The sequence below is a fragment of the Neolamprologus multifasciatus genome, chromosome 17 (assembly GCF_963576455.1).
Source record: "Neolamprologus multifasciatus chromosome 17, fNeoMul1.2, whole genome shotgun sequence".
NCBI lineage: Eukaryota > Metazoa > Chordata > Actinopteri > Cichliformes > Cichlidae > Neolamprologus > Neolamprologus multifasciatus.
This window is the reverse complement of record NC_140455.1, coordinates 17874812-17894636: the sequence shown is the minus strand read 5'-3', so window position 1 is coordinate 17894636 and position 19825 is coordinate 17874812. Positions and strand designations below refer to the sequence as shown.

The window sequence follows — 19825 nt, the reverse complement described above, 5'->3', positions numbered from 1 at the left end:
GAAATATTTTTAGAGGAGTAAAGGTGAGACTTTGAAACCTAAGAACACTGTACCAATTGTCAAGCATGGTGGTGGTAGCATCATGCACTGGGGCTGTTGTTCTGCACAAAGTGGATGAAATAATGAACGAGGACGACTACCTACAAATTAGATGACTGAAATTTGAACACGCTTGTTATTCCAGCAGGACAAAGATCTCAAATATACAAAAACGGTTGTTGGAATGGATAAAGTTGGCTAAAATTAAGCTTCTGGAATGGCCTTCCCAAAACCTTGACCTCAACCCTAATTTAAATGAACTTTACCAATTCTACAAAGACAAATAGTCAAATATCCATCTAGAATTATGTGAACAGCTTGTTGATGGCTACCAAAAGCATCTGGACAAAGTGCAGCTTGCAATGGGAAAGCTAACCAAAGATTAGTGGGGGGGTTTATAAATGTATTTGTGGCTCAGCTGCACGGGAGGGGTGGGGCAGTGGGTTCAGGGTGTGGTGTGCTACCAGCAGGGCAGCTGGAAATTTGCCCAGTGAAAAAACAGAGCAAATAAAAAAAACGTGTGAATGTTGTTTTTTAAGATGTATGCTGTTCAATCACACAACATTAGAAAAAGAACAGTTTGAAGAAATCATTAAAATCCAAATATTTTCATGACATTCATGCTCACAGTCAGTCTGTAAACCCTGAAAATTTGTAAATCTGTAATGATTAAAGCAATTAAATAATTGTATACCCTTTATTCTAAGTGGGCGTGTCTGGGAAGTATTCTGCAGGCTCTGAAATACTGATGATATATGTGAATCCATTATGTTTACAGTTCAGCTGCTGAGGTTTTGTTTAATTTTATTTTATAATGACACTGTGAGGTGTGACACCGTGAGCAGAGTCGTTTCCTAGCTACCTGTAATTGGTAGCACAGGTATCTGTGTGTAGTGTGGTGCTCCGCTCAGTGAAAAAAAATCAAAGTCTGTGAAGTGAATTTCAAGCTGTCTTGCTAATGACCATCAAAAATGTATACTCACTCACCACAAGTACCATTCAAGCCAAGAGGAATGAAGAATAACTGCATTTAAATGTCCATGATTACAGTATTTAATTTGAAACTGTTTATTTACCTTACACATGCCTTTCTCCGGGATGCATAAGTGAAGAAAATTAAATAAGACACTGTGAAACTATTTCAGCTGAGCTAACAAGCTATTTAATTTAAATGTAGTGAAACTGTACATATACCATGACATTAAAGTGCATCAATATAAAATACAATAAAATGTTTCCAGCTTTTGCAGGTTTACAGTGCAACTCTAAAATAATCTGTTTGAGACGTGAAAACATCATCCAGGAGTTTTCAGTTATTTGCTTTAGTATCCATCTAACTTTGTGTTAACTGTTTGCAGAAGATCCTGCAAGCCCTGACCTCATTAGTTTCATCCAACACCTCTGGGGTGAACTGGAACAGCAACTGTGATCCAGATTTATCACCCAGCATCAGTGTAGCAGCACACTAATGCTCTCATGGCTGAATGGGAGCAAATCCTTGCAGCTGGGTTCACAATCTGGTCAAAACCCTCAAACTAAAAGAATGAAATGTGTATGCTATTGTTGGGGGTTTTTTTTTCAACTTCTACTGGCAATGTATCTGTTAATTGTACAGAATACATTCTTACTTTTTCTTACTTCTAAAAGTGGAATTATGAAGCTTTCCTTTATTTATGTCATATATATACTCTCCCAGAGGTGGATTTTTATAATGGACATGGCACAAGTTTCAATTCATGAGGTCAATGTATGTAAAAGGAATCCCTGTGAGACTAACCTCTGGGTTCAAACTGCCCCACAATGCTCTCTTCAGTTTTCTACTCTTGACCATCTCAGGCACAAAGATTGTGCCTTCTAAGTTTTATTTAGATTTTTAAATTTTAATGGAAACAACATAGAACAGTTTGATGAGCTTGAAAGGCTCAAATCTGCCTGAAAGTTATCAATGTCCACCGTGTTAGGGATCTCCATCCTGAAAAGTCAAGAAGTTGTTTCTTTCAGCACTGCGGAGGGGGGTGGGTGACAGCCTTTTTAGCATCTACAGGGGATAAATATTATTATTATTGCTTTTCTTTCATCTTCTTTTCTTTCCTTTCTTCTCCTCTGCTGCCTTATTTACTCCTGTCGTTCTTTCTTCCTTTAGTTAAAGGAGTTCATCCTGTCCAGTGGTGTGGGGGCGGGGCCTGCGTTGCCACGAGCGCTGGAAATTGTCGAGGGCAATGTGCGCTGGCACCGCCTACACCGGCGGCAGTTCTACCAGTGGCTACGCAAACCTCCGAGTACCACCTTCGGCTAACACCATGCCAGCCAGCTAAAGTGAAGTGACTGCAAACTGACTGCTATGCTAATGCCCTGCTAGCTACCAGATGCAGTCAGACAGAAAAAAAGATGGACTGAAAGATCAAGAACACTGGGTTGACTGGTTTTGATTTTTTAAAAGAACCTTGATTTCAATCTTTTTAGCTCTACTAGATTGCTTTCTTCCACTTGTGGCTGATGTGGTTAAATTGGTTTCTGTGCTATGTTTAGACTGCTTTAAGGGCAGTCACTGAGACAAGAACCAGCTCTCAGATTAAAAACAGCATACAACAAAGTGAAATGACTAAGATTTTTATAAACAACAAAAAAAACAAAGTTGTATTTCAGCTAGACTTCATTAGACACAGCCCATGGAGGACTACTTACTGTGGTATTAGCAGTCACGGGTGGTTCTTTCTGAGGTTGACAAAGCGTTTAGATATAAATGGTTTAGTGAGTTTTCCCTTTAAAACATCTAATATGACACTGATGTTTGATACTAGCTTTTCTTTTGATCAAAAAATGGGAACACAACCAGTATCGAAAAGTCAAAAAGTTTATTCTGTTCATTTGGACATAGCATTTTCAGTGGGAGAAACATTTTGTCGCTCAACCAAGTGGCTTCTTCAGTCTCAGCCGCTCAAACCAGCGTTCCTCCCTGTCCAGGATGTGTACATCCTCATCACTGAAAGAGTGTTTACTAGCCTGTAGGCATAGATAGACTGCGGAGTCTGGGACTGGCAAGTTAGCTCTTCTGTGTTGTGCCATCCACTTCGCCAGAGGTTTTTTGGTTTCCCTGATGTATAAATCATGGCAGGCCTCCTGGCTCTTAATAGCATACACTATATTACTCTGTTTGTGTCGGGGGACCCGATCCTTGGGGTGGACCAGTTTTTGGTAGCTCAGTGTGTTTTGGGGTTTAAAATCCACACCGACTCAGTGTTTAGAAAAAATGTGTCTCAACTGTTCCGATACTCCTGACACATAAGGGATCACTACGGGTTTTGCAGTTGTCCTTCTCTCCTTGATCGCCTGGAACTTTCTTTAGGTGCCTTCCCAGCTTTAACAATTGTCCAGCTGGGATAACCGTATTTTACTCAGGACCTTCTTGATATGATGTTCTTCTGCTTCCCTGGCCACTGTATATGTGGGATGGTGATCGCTATGTGTTTTAGCATCCTAAATGACACCCAGTTTGTGATCCAGTGGATGATGAGAGTCAAACCTTAAATACTAATCCACATGGGTAGGTTTATGGTACACATCAGCTTTTAAATGTCCCCCATTACTGATGGAAATCTCACAGTCTAAGAAGGCTAACCTGTCAATTTTCATATCCTCCCTGATGAATTTGATGTGTTGGTCCACTGAGTTAATGTGATCAGTGAATTGTGGTATGTCCTGAGATTTGATCTCACCCAGGTGTCATCCATATACCTGAACCAGTAACTTAGTGGTGTTCCAGGCTGAGACTGTAGAAGTCAGTTGGATGAATGACAAAATGTTTTTCCCACTGAAAACATTACGTCCACATTAGATTGTATGGTTTCAATCACACAATGCAATGAATTGACTAGAAAGGATTCAAAATAGACATTTCAACATATCCAGAACAAAGAAAATTTTACTCTCACTTTGACAAATCATAGGTGTAATTGTCTGCATTTTGATTGGCTGATTAAAGATGCAACTCGCAGTTTTCAGCACTTCAAGGCTCTGATCCTCACAACGCCCTTGCTAACCAAAGATCCAGAACAGTTTAATCAGTCTGGCCTGTGTTCAGCACATTAAACCGGCTGATGTTAAAAGGCAGACACCCTGGCAGTTAGGGGCATGTCGATCATTGAACAGAGCTGTAATTAACACTACATGGACTTAGTGTCTTCTGATAACACTCAGAGCACTGATTCACACTCATTAACTGTCCACAGAATTCATACCATTCGGCCTGAAATTAAAGGGTTTTTTTTTTCATGATCAAAAACTCAGCTTTTGAAAATATCAGTGGTTTCAGGAGGGGTTTATTGGGGCCTCGTTTCAGAAATGTCCCCTGAATATAAAAAGCTCACAGCACAAAAGCTCAATCAAAATTTCCTCTAAACCAGAGAAAACACTTAATGCTGAAGAATAATAATGGTCGAGCAAAGGTCTGTTTTCTTTTCTATAAGCAAAACTGGACAGCATTTTGAAGGAGACTTTAAAAGAAGGCCCAAAACAGCCTTAGTATATAAAGGGTTTGTTGGGTTTAAGCAAAAGCACAGAGGCTGAATAGGACAAGATTTACAATTTCCTATAAATTAGTTTTTCTATTTAAAGTTGTTGACAGCAACTACAAAAACAGAATTTACCATGAAAGGTATTTTCCATTTGCCAATATGTAAGTCTGTATTTCTGTGTCCTCTATAGGATTAAATATGCTACCTGACAAAAAACCAAAATAACAATTATTTTAATGCATTTGTTTCTCATTTGTAAAGGCAAAGAAAGCAGGAAAAGAAAAACAAATTCAAATGTAAAATGAATGCAGCTCTCATTAGCCTGGTCGGGAAAAATAGAAAATATCCAGTTAACAGCAGTTCTCTCTGAGAAAATACACTGTTGATGTCAGAGGTCAGAGGAGAATGACCAGACTGCTTTCACAGGAATCTGATAGTACGACAACAGTAACCCAAATAATCACTCATTACTATCAAGGTATGCAGTACAGCATCTCTGAATGCACAACTAATTTGGCATTCATAGACTTAAATGGAAAAAGACTCACATTAGCATGATCCAGTTAACTTTCAGGGGGCTAATTTTAAAAATACAAATTTATAACCCTAAGCTATCATAATATATATTTTTTATTCTTTAAAAGAATCTGTGTGTTTACTTGTTTGGAACAAGTAAAAGACATTATTTTCTTTTCTCCAACACATAGGGTAGAGATTTTTTTTTTTTTTTTTTGGTACATGTCCTCTTAAATTAAAGACACCTGCATCCACACACTTGGCAAGCTACCAGAGGGGGTCAGGTGTAATTGTAATAGTTTCCCCAAATGCTTCCCACTTCAAATCTGTCAGCCAGAAAACCTGCTATTTATTTTGTGACCTCCTAAAGTCTGACAAACTCCTCAGAGAGATTAATTGAATGACAGATGGATGAGAATGTTGGAATCATTCCTTGTGGGAAACTGAGAGGAGCCAGGGGACTGTAAAACTGACAGAGCATCTCAGAAAGCTTTTTCTGGCTGACAGCAATCTTGGAAATTAAATCAGTGACCAAATAACAACTCAAAAAGATTTCTGTGGTTTTACAAAGCACAAAACCAGAAAGTTGTTGGACAAAAGCACATCAGCCTCAACTTCTGGACAAAACCTACAGTCAGAAATACAAGATTTATTTTTTTTTGAGCCAGTCAATGGTTAGATATCTGTAAACCTGATGGACAAATCAGTGAGTAGAGTCAAAATGAAAGATGGTAAAATGAAATGTCCAACAAGACAGCTGAGAGCATGTTGTTTAGAGAAATGTGTTTAGTGTCGTTATATGCAGATGATGTGGCTTTTTAAACACAGTTGTACTCATGTTGATGTGACAGATTAAAGGTCATCATCAGTGGACTTATTTAAAGACAGGCAAGTGTAATCCTATAAAGTTCACAAAGTGATTTACTGATGAAATGCAAAGCTTGAGGAACCTGGCATTTCAAGATATTTGTTTGCAACGATAAGTTCTATGTTCAGGAGCATGCAGTTTGGCAGAGTTGATGCTATATGGGACAGTGTGATGGATTACAAAGTACAACAGACGGTGTACAACAGCACTGACGATACACACGGTCAGTCGTGCACGAGTGTCGTAGATCTGACTGCTTTGTGGAGCCTGTACAGATTCTGCTGCACTACAAAATATAAAGCAGAATGGAGGTGTTGGCTGCGCGACAGCAATGTGACAGATTCTACAGATCAAAGGATTTCCGATCAATGTGGATTGTACAGTATAATGGGCTCTGCACTGCTGTGGACTGTGTGGCTAAGAGTCTTGCAGCATGACAGATTTAAAAGCACAATGGACTTTCAAGGGAGTAGATTTCTGATTTGCTTTTTTAATGTAAATGATTCTGTGGACTCGAGAGTCTTAGGAACATGAGCTGGACACAAAAATGCCTGAAGAGAACACCTGTGAAACCTTTGGAAATGTGACTTTTAAGAAGTTTTTTTTTTTTTAAAAAAAAAGGACTTTTAATGTTTGTTGCATTGAACCTTCGTCCAGTGGAGCAGACTTTGAAGTTGTTCCTCTTCTCTTCGATCCAGCTTTGATGTTAATAACTGAGCCATATACAAATTAATGGACCTGCCTGCTTCTATAAAATGTGTGTCCAGTGATGTATGTTGATGTGCGTGTGTGAAGATGAAGAAAACAGCAGTTTTGGTGATGAGAGCCACATTACCAGTTATGATTAAATGATTATAATTATGATGGTGGAACTAATTATGATGGTTGACTCAGTGATGACAAATGTTGATGATGTAAAAAAGCTAATTAGTATCATTCTAATTATTACACTAATTATTCAGTGCATTTTCAACCTTCATTGTCCATTCAGGGAAGTTCAGTTTACAGACACAAAGCACACAAAAAATCTGCCGTGGGTATAATAAACACTGTAAATTATCCAACTGTGATGACTTTGAAATTAAAATGTGGACTACAAAGATGTTGATGCTGAAGATCATATTAATGGTGGTGGTAATGATGAACATGATGATGATTATGGCTTAGGACCAAAATCTGAAAGAAACAGGAAGTCCTACACAAGCCTTTAATCCTACTTCCTGTTTACTTTTCTTTGGTTGTGTTTTCTGATTGGACAATATTAAAACAGAAATGGTTACCCTTGTGTGTGATTCATTCTGTTTCCGTTCAGTACCTCAAAACCAGCAAGAAGGCAAGTAATAGGAAAGTTTATTAGTCTGAACGCACAAATCTGAGGGTAACGTCCTGCTGAGCTGTTCCTCTGAAAACTAAAGTGACCTAATAGCTACAGAAGATGGTGTTGGCATTTCAGTACCATAAAACAGGATACAGGATCCCATGATGGAAGAGTTTATGTGCACAGTGGGTCTGAAGATAACTGAGCTGGAAAGCAGCATTGATTCTGTACTTTTTAACATAACACAACCTAAGAAGGAACTACTTTAAAAAATATATTAAGTATACAAGGAGCCACTAACCTTGGACAGAGGCAGACTTCAGATCGTGTGCCAGTTTACGATCAAGGATAGTTTGTTGTACAGCAGTTTAGATCTACTTTGGTTGTCGTGGTAATCCACTTTCACTTTAATCTTTTTCTGTCTTAGTCTCTTTGCTGTCTGAAGTCACAGATCGTCGAGATAAACTGCTGGGAAAGTTTGTTTTTAATATATTTCATTTAGAGGAGCCAGAATTTTTTTGTATGTTGCCTCTATTCTATATAGGTTTCTTAAAGCTAGATTTTGCTGTCCATTGATTGTATTTTTCCCTTTATTAGAGCTAAATATTGCTTAAATGTCTTGTTCACATGGTTTGTCTTTTCAATATGGTATTGTCAGTGCTCCACTAATCGATGTCAATCAGAGGTTTCTCTTTTAGGATAGTTTTAAGTGGCAGTTGCTGCTATTTTGTCAGTACTGCCACATTGGCTCATTTACACGTGGCAGTTGTTAATGAGAAGGGTTATTGTTCTGAAGCGGTGTCTAGTATCCAAGTAGTTTTCAGTGTCTGAACTTAAAACAAATAAAGAGTACTTGAACCATCCCCACTGGACACGAACTGTTGTTTTATGGTTGACAAAGCTACTTGTGTCATCACAGTTACTGTGGAATTTGTAGGTCTTTAAAATGGGATCACAGTGGCTGATATTGCCACGGCCTGTGTCAGAGCACTGATGCCAGGAGGAATCTGACAAAACAGCATTATGTTACATTAACGAGAACATGTTGGCCGACCCTGGGGTAGAAGCTAAAAAAAATATAACAAAACAAAACAGAAATGGTGTTTCTATGAACTCTGATCGCTCCTAGTTACTGAACCATTAACACTAAAAGTGGGGAACTTCCTTCACAAATTATTAGAGCGATTGAAATGTCCCTGTGGTCTGAAAGTACCTTTTATGAGTAACCACTAATCACATGATAAGTGTTGCATTATTTCTCTGAGCACAGTGAACTTTCCTTTTGCTAAGACCTTCAGTTATTGACTATTTTTCTAATGTTTTTGTAGTAGTCTTACTGTTTTTAATCCACTTAGGTTAAATAATAATATAATTTTAAAATCACAGTTTCTGTTTAGAGCCCTCATAGTCGAGTGAGATTTGTGCTACTTTTAAGGAATTTAGGATCAATTCCACAACAGTGAGATAAAAGTAGATGCTGACTGTTAGCTTTTATTTTCAAGCTATTTTTATGCACATATACTTTGTCAAGTTGAACATCAAATACAATAAAAGAGATAAGACCTTTTATTTGGATACAGTCATTGCCTCCTTTTGTTCAGACACCATTTAGAGACCTTGCAGTTTTATTTCTAAAAGCTTTGACTCAAGGGCACCGTGTGTCTTTGTAGGATGCAGCACTGAGACCAGAAGAATAACCTTGTAAATAATCATAATCCAATTTTAGTCAGTATCCATCACCTACTGGTTTATGAAATCCACTTTTGTTTTTTTGCCATTCAGGTTTTTATTGATACCAATAAAGGAATCAAAATTGCTCAATTCTAATTTCCCGTCTCTATTGCTTATGATGTGGAGGAGTGGTGGCTCTAATCTGAGCCCCACTGGAATGATTGCATGTCCAAGGCAGAGGCCAGCCATCATTCAGAGACAACTAATTTCCGCTGCTTGTATCTGTGATCTCATTTTTTTTTTGGTCACTACCCAAAGCTCAACACCATAGTCGGGGGTGGAGTTGTACATCAACCAGTCATTTCCAGGCTTGTTCTTCACACTCAGCTCTCTTTTCACCACTATAGTTGGTCACTGCAGCCATGGCACCAATCCGTACATCAATCTCCAGCTTGCCTCTCTCCTCACACATCACTCGTGAACAATACCCAGAAATACTTAAATTCTTCCACTTTGGGTAGCAACTTGTCCCTGACCTGGAGTGGGCACTCCACCCTTGTCTGCCTGAGCACCATGGCTTCAGAGTTGGAGCTGCTAATCCTCATTCCTATGGCTCGACACTCAGCTACAAACCACTCAAGTGCGAAGTGGCACTCCACTCGACCTCCAGCTACAGCAGGACCAAAAAGCAGAGATGAGATTCTGGCGACCAACCTTTGGTTGCTTGGGTACACCAATATGTCTGTGAAGGTTCTCGGGCATCCAGGTCATCGTAGTCTGAAGAAGCTTCTCGGATGAGAGGTGAAATGTCTTCAAGCAACTTAAAGAAGTCCAGACGCTTTTCTTTGCAAGCTCCTTGGCTACACCAAGAAATTCACAATATATAAAATGAGCATCATTTTCTTTTAGCCATAAATACAACAGAAAAATGTTCACATAGTCAACGATCCAATGAGCAGTCTCCATTTCTCAGACTTCTACAGTCCGACTTCTTTGTGGAACCAGAGGAGTTGCCCCCCGCCCCTTGATCCTGAGCCCTTCAATCCTATTTTTGATGAATTCCACTTTAACACTGCTTGCAGTCTTGTGTAGTGGAGCTAGAACAACATTTGTCCTTTGTGAGACAACTTTTCTTCTAGCTGAAAACCCAGCTTTGCTGCTACAGGTGTGATTTTCATAGCATGGCAGTTTATCACAGATAGGAAACAATATCTGAAAGTATTGGAAGGCCCATGCTCTGCTTCTGCTGCAGATACATCTCCATCTGTGTATGATTACTTTATGATGCGTTCTTTGACTTTGACGGAGAGACTTACTAATGCTGACTTCATTGCAGCTTCAGCTTGCTGAGAGGAAATACATCTCAAAATCTTATTAGTTTTGCAGGGATTTCAGCTGAACCAAACAGCAAATCTAAGCAGCAAGAAACAAACTACATTTAAAAAACAAGAATCAGCAGGATATGAAACTCTGTCGGGAATATATTGATCCATACATTAACATGAAAAGCCATTTAAAATCTAGGTGATTACAAATGCAGCTCAAAAACCTTACCAGTATTTCAGCACTCAGTTCTTCTTTATACCACATTTATCACTAACACAGCCAGACAATAAACATTATCTCTTCTTTAGTGAAGAAAAGGCCCTGCAGTTGTTCCATTTGTCTTCATTTTAGATCTGCGAGGGCTAGTTTATCCAGCCACTGGATCAGTATGGTTAGCCACACTTTGTCCTTATTCTTCTTCAGATGAAGAAACAGCACAGCAACATATGGACAAAAGGACAGGCTCATTCCTCTTTGTCTTTGAATTCAGGTGTTTTCAGTCTTATTGCCTTTACAAACATCTATGGAAGAATGGGTCAAACCTATTCTCTATGCTGAGTTGCACAATGTCTAAACGTCTTCAACACTCAGCTGAGTCTAACTGCAGAGTTCTTCTTGTGCCAAATCTCCTTTGGCATTATTATCAGCACTAAAACTGTGCACTGGGAGCTTCACACTATGGGTTTCCATGGTTGAGCAGCTCCTGTACATATAATGAGTAGATAGCCCATTGTGTCCATTTTTCCCAGTGTAGAAGAGAAAATACACAAAATAACAGTGGGAACTTCCTGACACTGAAGAGATCATAAAATCCAAATGTGTTTTCTTGATCATTTATAACCATTGAGTCCACAGGGCTCCACAGAACAAAGGAACAAAATTAGTTTTTCATGAAATAATTCTAAATTGATATAGTCATGCCTGCTGTTTTTAGAATATAAAAAAAACTTCTTCCAACATGTTCTTGAGTCGCTGGATGTTGTTGTTTTTCAGCCCACTACAGCTGTGTGGTACAGCGAGCATTCTCAGTTTGGAAGACCAATTAGTCGGCCCAATGTCACTTCTCACACAAGCTTTGCCTTAGATTTTTGGAATTTTGCACAGGTATGGATGACAAGAGGAAGAAAGTATGTGCAGATTGTCATATTTCTGGCATATAAGATACACACTCCAGTTGTGTATCCTATATGACTGAATGCAGACAAGGCCAAAAAACAAAACAAACAAACAAAAACAGCTATATTCAAAGTGACACAGCTTAATTGTGTATTAAAACTTATCAAAATACATACCTGCATTTTGCACACTACCTAAATGCATTCAGCCTACATGTCACGCAAATGACATGTAGTCTGACACAAATGTCACGTTGTCTGGCTTAACGCGGTCTTCAAAAGTCCTTCAAAATCTCTCAATTTTGCTTAATAACTACATTTTCTTTGCCTTCCTCTGGCAGAGCTCTGCGTCCCAGCTGCTGTCAACAGCTGCAGACATTGTTACGATAATCAAGAGGAAACAGAAGATCTCACCAAATTCACTAAACTTTTTCAGACTTTTAATAATTAAATGTTATTTTTGACTGCACAATGACTAATTCATGGAAACTCATGACAAGTGATACTGTATCAACAAACCCACCCCACAAAAAGCACGAGCAGAAATAGTAAACTTGTATTACTACTGTGACGTTTACTTGTCTAGTCAATGTCACAGTGATGAGATTGGTGGTGGCTGATTTCCATGGTAACAATATGACTGTCAAGAGGGGCCACTTATTCTTAAATATATAATGAGAAATTACAGCTGAAAGAGAGTTTCCAGCATTTAACAATTTAACTGAGAAGGAGAAATGAACAGAGATTCAAACCGGCAACCAGCGCAGTGATCTATGCATATGTGTGTGCGTGTGTGTGTGTGCGCAGCATCTCCAGACTTCATCCAAAGTGATGAATGGCTCCATTGTTTTTTCCCACAGCGTCATGGGAAATCATACCGTGCATACACACTGAGAGTGCACGCTATGTGTGTGCGTGTGTGCTCTTGTATTACCACTGTTGTGGGGACATAATTCTGTTCGTGCAGCTTACATTCAGGTCATTACAGTTTCCTTTATGGGGAACAAAGAAAGTTTCCATAATGCAAATCATTTAATTTTACAGCAATGCCTTGACCCGGGGTAGGTTAAAGTTATTAAACTGATTGTTAGTCTAATGTAAGTCACTGTTATGGCCTCAGAAGTGATCAAAACAAAACTCTCTGTGTGTGTGTGTGTGTGTGTGTGTGTGTGTGTGTGTGTGTGTGTGTGTGTGTGTGTGTGTGTGTATGCTGAGATTAATGGTACTCGGAAAGAATGTGACACAGAGAGAAATGAGCTAAACAGATGATAAAGAGAGAGAAACAGGCACACATGCAGAGATAGAGGAGTACTTTGGTGTTTTATGAATGGGAATGCAAAGAGAAGAGAATCAGTCTGCCACTTTACTCCAAATCCAACCTAAATCTGTCAGTATGGAGCGCCAGAACTGCCATAATCAAAAATAAAGAGAAACTCTAAAATAAAATTGATATTCAGTCCTGCATTTATTTACCTTTGTATTAGTCAGGCAGGTAACCTGCAGGCCAATTTTTATAAATTAATTGAAGTTCATATATTTATTTTTGGATATTGTATTCTTCTCCCTTTGCATTTCCCCCCAAAACCTATTTATTTCTGGGTTTGTTTTTTTTTTTAATTCAATGACGCATTTCTGCTTCATTATGCAAATCAGGAGGCCATCAGCAGTTTGGTGCTCCATCATCAGTGACCGGGCTCACAACTTAAATGGCTGCCTTCAGTAAAGAGATTAATATAAAACCCCTAGATGAATGTTTGCATTGTTGTTTCTGTGTTTTATCATTTTTATTATGAAAGTTTCAGTTTTCCTTTCCTGTAGAAAAAAAGCTTCATTGAGAAGGAAAACAGAAAACAGCTCGATGAAGATGATCTACACTCAAGGCAGAATTATCTTGTGGAGGGGGGGAGGGAGGAGGGAAGGAAAGAAACAAGCAAACAAAAAAAGAGAGGAACTGATGAAGGGAGAAAGACAAGGAGAGGTGAATAGGAGGCAAGAAAAGAAAGCAAAAAATATGAGGGAATTTGGAAAGCTTAAGAGTCAAGGAAACGGGAAACGAGGCAAGACAGAGAAAGGAGATGAGGAAACATGACAAGAAATAGGAGATGAGAAACAACCATAAAAGGAAATCTAAATATGGAAGCAAATAAAGAAAGATTAAGGAAACAGAAGCAGAGGGGAAAGTACAAAAAAATAAAGGAAAAATGATGAAACAAGGAAAGACACAAGGAAGAACTTAAGAAGGAAAAAAGGAAGGAATTCAGGATAGGGATGAGTCGGGCTAACAGCAGCAGTGTGCAGATTGTTATTATTCTTATTAGTCTTGTGTCTGTTCGGAGGAATCCCATTTCAGATAAAACACACACACACACACACACGCACACACACACACACACAGTTTAATGAAGGACAGGAAGACAGAGGGCAGGAGAAAAAACGTGTAATTCATTTTCTGATATCAAATATAATCCATTGTTACCTTGGTAACAGCTTAACCAGAGTCAGAGAAAGTGGATTTTTTTTCCTTTGGCAGAAGCAGTAAAATAATAAATCAGCTTTACATTACTTTACCCAACAGTTTTATTACCGACTTCATTCTGGATTATTGGATCACGTTAACGAGAATGCTTAAAGCTCGGGTGAAACATGCTCAGACTGTCTCACAGCCTTAATGACAGGTCCATTAATGAACAGAGGTATAATACTGCAGTGCACGTGTGACACACAGACACAGTCAGGTTGATAATGCAGCCATTGTCCCTACAGTGGCACCAACAGTGTAATATGGATCCAAATTACAAAAATATTCAGTTTTACTTCACTCATTTAGAAAAGGTCCTGTAGCTGTAGCCTTCCCGGGAGCTGCTCATCTAAACAACATGAGTGCAAAGTATACCAGTGTCAAGTTTAGTGACTAACCAGGACAAAAACTATGATGACACTATCAATGAATGAAAATGAGATGAAAATATTCTGGAGACACTGGTTCTGAAAACCGATCAGAACTAATTATGTTGTTGTGGTGGGGTGTGGTCTGTTGTGTGGCTGCAGGGGAGGCTGACGCACCTGAACTCAATCAGATCATCATACCTCCCCTGCATCAAAGGATTGAAGTAATCCCTGAATGGTTGTTGTTGTTATGTGCAGGACACTGATGAAAAGCTTCATTCAGGTGTGTGTTAAGACCTGCAACACTGCAAAGAAGCTTAGAGTGGTTTGTGTTAAACTCTGAATTACATTTAAAACCCTTCTAACCAATGATCAGGCCCGTCATGGCCTAAAGACCTTCCATCATCACATTATTATAACAGAGCACCTGTGAAACTTGGCAAAGCTTTTCAGGCCCCTTACCTGTGGAACCAGTTCCCAGGAGACCAGCTCTACTGTCAAGATCAGGCTTAAAGCTTTCCGCATGGATAAAGAGTTGGGGCAGGTGACCCTGAAACAGGTGAGGCAGATACCTTCCTGAGCTGGTTCTGCTGGAGGTCTCTTCCTATTGAAATTGAGATCTTTCTCCTCACTGTGAAGAGCTTGGTTTTAGCAGACTGTCTGATCATTGAGAATTTATCCTTACAATACTCAGTAAAATACTTAATTCACAGTAATGAAGCCACATAACCTGAAAATGGAACTAGGTGCAGACTATGCTTCCAATACCACTGCAAGCTTCTTCTCAGTAACTGCTGACATTTTGTGATCTCACTAAGCAAATTCCTCCTTCCTATGATTATCGCTTTGTCAGCTCACATATAAGCAAAACCTGATGCTGTCACACTGCAGCAGGGCAGGATGAATCCACCTGCTCCACTCACACTGAGCCCAGCCCAAGACTCGGCAGCAGTCATGGTGACGGCTTCCAGTGTGACCTAAATGTGAACTGCAAATACGCCGTGTGTGTGTTTGATGCAGCTCTGCTTTAAAATTCACGGTAATTACAAATGTGCTGCAACCTCAGAGAAAACGTTTGTTTATATGGAAAACCATTTTTGGTATGTGTGTGTGTGTGTGTGCGTGGGTGGACGTGTGTGCGAGTGTGTGTGTGTGTGTGTGCTGACAGTGGATTACTCTGACAGCAGCAAAACAAAGAAACCCAGATAATGTCACTCTGACTCCTCCTATCTGCTCCACTCTTCGCCTTCCCCTCTCTTACCCGACTGACTCCTTCTGTCCTTTGCTGTCTCCTCTTTCCTCCCTTCCTTACATCCTTTCTCTCATTCCTGTTTCTCCTGTTGTCCTCTTTCCTTATCCGACTCTGCGACTTACAGACTCTCGTCGGTTCATTTTAATATGAATGAAACTAGAGCTGCTTTTCCTTCAGGCAAAACACACACACACACACACACACACACAGAGTTACACACACAGAGAGAGTTACACACACATCCTAAGTATTCATTTGCATTTTTTCATCTCTCCAAACTGAAATAATTTAATTTCTGTTCATCTTCATTCACATTAAGGCACTAAAACTGGACTCAAGGGTGTGTGTGGGTGCTTGGATACGTGTGTATGTGTGTGTGTGAACATGTGTGCGTGCGTACATTTTTATTTGTAAATCAATTATACTGGTTGCATTAAAAATTAAACTCATCTTTAGGTGAGGTTACACTCTAAGGGCATGAATGTAAATTATCATAATGACCTCACAACTGATTAAACCCTGCTGACAGATTTTTCCTGGGTTTTGTGTGTGTGTGTGTGTGTGTGTGTATGTGTGTGTGCAAGCATATTGGTTTCAGATGTTTCATTTTCAGCTTTTACTTTAAAGGCAAACACCCTCTGATTAAGGTTCTATTTTGACTGTTGCTTGGTCATTAGTTTGAAAGTATTTGCAGTAAAAGCCGTCATCTTCCATGCAAACTACAGGCAGCTGTGGCAACCAAGCAACAGAGGTTTTTGGTGCAACAACTTCCAGGAACTACCGCTGAAGGAATACACATTGCTCCCTAGTGATCAGAGGACATCTTCAAAAAGTCTCTAGGCCTGCCTAGACTTTAGCTTGTGAACCAACTTGTCACAAGTGGAACACAATTTCTCATTGGCTCAGACATCCTTGAACATCCACCAGGTCACCAGCGACCAATATAAAGTCAGGGGTAGGACTTGAATTTGGTTCATTTTCACTATTTGGAACATCCAAATAAAAAAAATTATTTCAACAAGAAAGCTTGACTTCACTTTGAATGGTTTTATCATGTGGCTAAAACAAAGCCCTTACACAAGACCTAACATTTGCAGTAACTACAGCTGGCATCAGTGTGACATTCCAGCATCATTTCTACTTTAGATTTAACAAACTGAAGAAGCCAACCAGGCACTTCATAATTTCTGTGTTTTCCTGTGACATGTCTGAAGGTCCATTCACAGAAATCTAAAAACACAAGTCATAGAAAAAAGGAAAAAACTTCATATGAATGCAGTCTGTTCAAATACTGAATACACACACATGAAACCACTGACAAACAATTGACTTCACCTTCTTCTTTGGAGGGGAAACACAAGGAGCTTTTAAAAACAGTAACAGCCACACAGGGAGAAGGACATAGTTGTTCACAGCTTTTCAGATTTGTTCTTGTTTTGTAAGAAACGTCTCTTACATAAAAAGTCCTCAGGAGCATTTGATGTGCAAAGCCTCCACAGACAGATAGAGACTGCAGATCAGTTTGCGTTTCAAAGAGTTGTTAGAGAGAAGATGTTTCACCCATGTCTTTAATCATTTACATCTAGTCTTCTAGACAACATGCTGCTTGTATTGTGTTCATGAATGTAGTCCACTCTCAGGCAAGCTGGCAGCTATATGCCTGAGGTCAAGTGACAACAAACCATTGTTCCACACCCTGTTTGATATAGCAAAAATGGGGCTAAAACTAAATGAAAAATAAGCAAGATAAACTGATTTTTTTCATCAATGAATGAACCAACAAATAAATGAAACTTTCCTGTTCTATACAGAAATGAAGTAACATTTCTGATACAAAGCAGAAATGTTAGGTTTCTGGTCCCAGGAAACAACAAAAGCAACAGAAATAGAAGCCTTGCAAACAACATGTGATTTTCAAGAGCACTGAGAGGACAGAGCAAGTTAAACTTACAAACACTGCCAACATTTCTGTCTGCATAATTCTGTTTAGTCCCAGTATCCTGAAGCTTTACAAGTCCATCTTCAAGAATATGCCTAAAAATGTATTAGACCACCTGTCTCAAAAACAAGAAAACCCAAATATTCTAGAAATATGTCCAGAAATTGTTTAAAACTAAAAATTACTTGTTAGTTATAACAAAAAAGAGTTCATGTTTTCATACCTGAGTCAGAGCCAGTACACAAAAATCAATCAGGCACAAAATCCAGCCACTAAAACACATTTCTGTAAATAACTGGAATAGTCATGTTCTTTATATATTTTTTTTTCTGCTTTACAAAAAAAAAAAAAACCCCAGTAAATTTTAAAATTCATGGATAACAACAATACACATAAAAAATGGACAGACACACCTGTTTTGGATACAGTAATTAATGCAATTGATACACAGTTTCAGAACTCCCTGTCAGTATACAATACTGCATGCATAACATACATGTTCCCTTTTACACTGACAGCATAACAACACTTATGTAAATATTGATGCGTTGTACTCTTTAAGTGTTTTCTGTTATTTTAAATGAGTCACATGTTTTACAGTAGACTTGTATGCTCAAGGATGCCCTGCTGTCACACCCCAAAAACTGCCCAGCGACACATCAAAGAACCCAAAGTACAGACTGAGCCTTTCGACTCCTTACACTCCAATCTAAGACTGGAGGGATGTGCAGGCCACCATGATGTCACCCTCTGGTTTACAATGTATCAGTCATTTTAAGCCTCAAGCTGAGTATATTTACGTCTGGTTGTTTTCACAGCCATAAGTAAGGGACAACAAGAGCGTAAATGCATCCTGTCAGTCATAAGGTAGGCCTACCCTAAAATATATTATGCTGTATTATCCTTCTGGATACTAACAAACAATAACATCCAGTTAGGGAAACCTACAAGGGCAGAAACTACAAATAATAAGAATATTTTTTTTGACAAAATCATAGATTTATTGGAACAAATTTTAAAAAGTGTTTAACAAACATCCATCTTTAAAGTCACAATTCAAAAAATAATAATATGACAAGCTTATAACATAACATTTACAAGAATAACATAACAACTTCTTTAAGAAGACTGTGGGCATCATGGAGTTCAGTTGAACTTTAGTCTATTTTAATCAGTTTGCTCACCTTTGACTAGATTCAGTTCAATTCAGTTTTATTTATACAGCATCAAATAACAACAAGAGTCGCTTCAAGGTCCTTTATATTGTAAGGTAGACCGTACAATAATATATACAGAGAAAAAACAAACAATCATATGACCTTGTATGATCAAGCGATTTGGCAACAGTGGGAAGGAAAAACTCCCTTATAACAGGAAGAAACCTCCAGCAAAACCAGGCTCAGGGAGGGGCGGCCATTTGCAATAACTGGTTGGGGTAAGAGAAGGAAGACAGGACAAAAAACATGCTGTGGAAGAGAGCCAGATATTAACCCTTTAAAGCCGGTCGGAGTGGGCAAGCTCCGTTTTGCGTAACTATTTTTAAATCCCTGTAGAACCGGAACCACATAAGCTAGCACAATAATTTTTTTTTGCTTATGAAACCAGCGGAGTTGTACTTACATCTTTTGCCATCAGCTTGTCCTAAGTCACGGTTCCCTTCCACATATAGCTTTGCAAAAACTGCATAAAAAGTGCTTGCAGGAACAAAAACATAATATTCCAGAAACACACTTTGCTGAGCCGATCAGCTGTTCGTAACACTTCCTACATTGGAATAGACGTCAGCGCAAACTATCGCATGTCCGCCATTACCTGCACAAACCGGACATGACGTCATTTTGCAGAAAATGTAAGTTTTTTTTTACCTTCGGGGCCTTATAAGCTTATACTGGTGTTTTTAAAAGTCATGTTTGACTTTTTGACTTTCTGAATAGTTTCTGGGATGCTTAGAACTCAACTTGCACTGCTGGAAATAGTTTATTTTTATGCACATGCTTTTTTTTGCAAATTTGCACTACAATATTTATTTTCGTTTTTCCTGCAGTATATAAAATTGGTGTATCTTAAAAATAAAACTATGAAGATACTCAACATATATTTCCTGTTGTTGGAAACTTTTTTGTGCAACTTTTTGTATTTACAGTTTTGAGGGATAAACCTCAAACCTAGAAATATATGTAAAAAACAAAAAACAAAAATTATTTTCAATTTTATTGTAGTTTATTGCACTTTTTTGCAATTTATGTAGTTACTATGGACTTAATGCATACATATTATTAAAATTTGGGCTTTAACAGTTGTATTGATGTATAGCAACTTGAAATGCTCCCAAAAATGGCACTACAGCATGTAAAAATATTAAGATAAGCTCTGGCAGACTT

At 38.7% G+C, this 19825-nt stretch overlaps 1 protein-coding gene across 1 annotated transcript in view; it reads left to right on the top strand.

Moving 5' to 3' along the window:
* LOC146499253 (thyrotropin-releasing hormone-degrading ectoenzyme-like) overlaps window positions 1-7216 on the top strand; it is a 263625-nt gene extending 256409 nt beyond the window's left edge. Inside the window, exon 20 of the mRNA XM_085138114.1 lies at window positions 2183-7216. Coding sequence (XP_084994240.1) covers window positions 2183-2335 — 153 coding nt within the window. The 3' untranslated portion in view covers window positions 2336-7216. The remainder of the gene's footprint in view (window positions 1-2182) is intronic.
* The last annotated feature ends 12609 nt before the right edge of the window (window positions 7217-19825 follow it).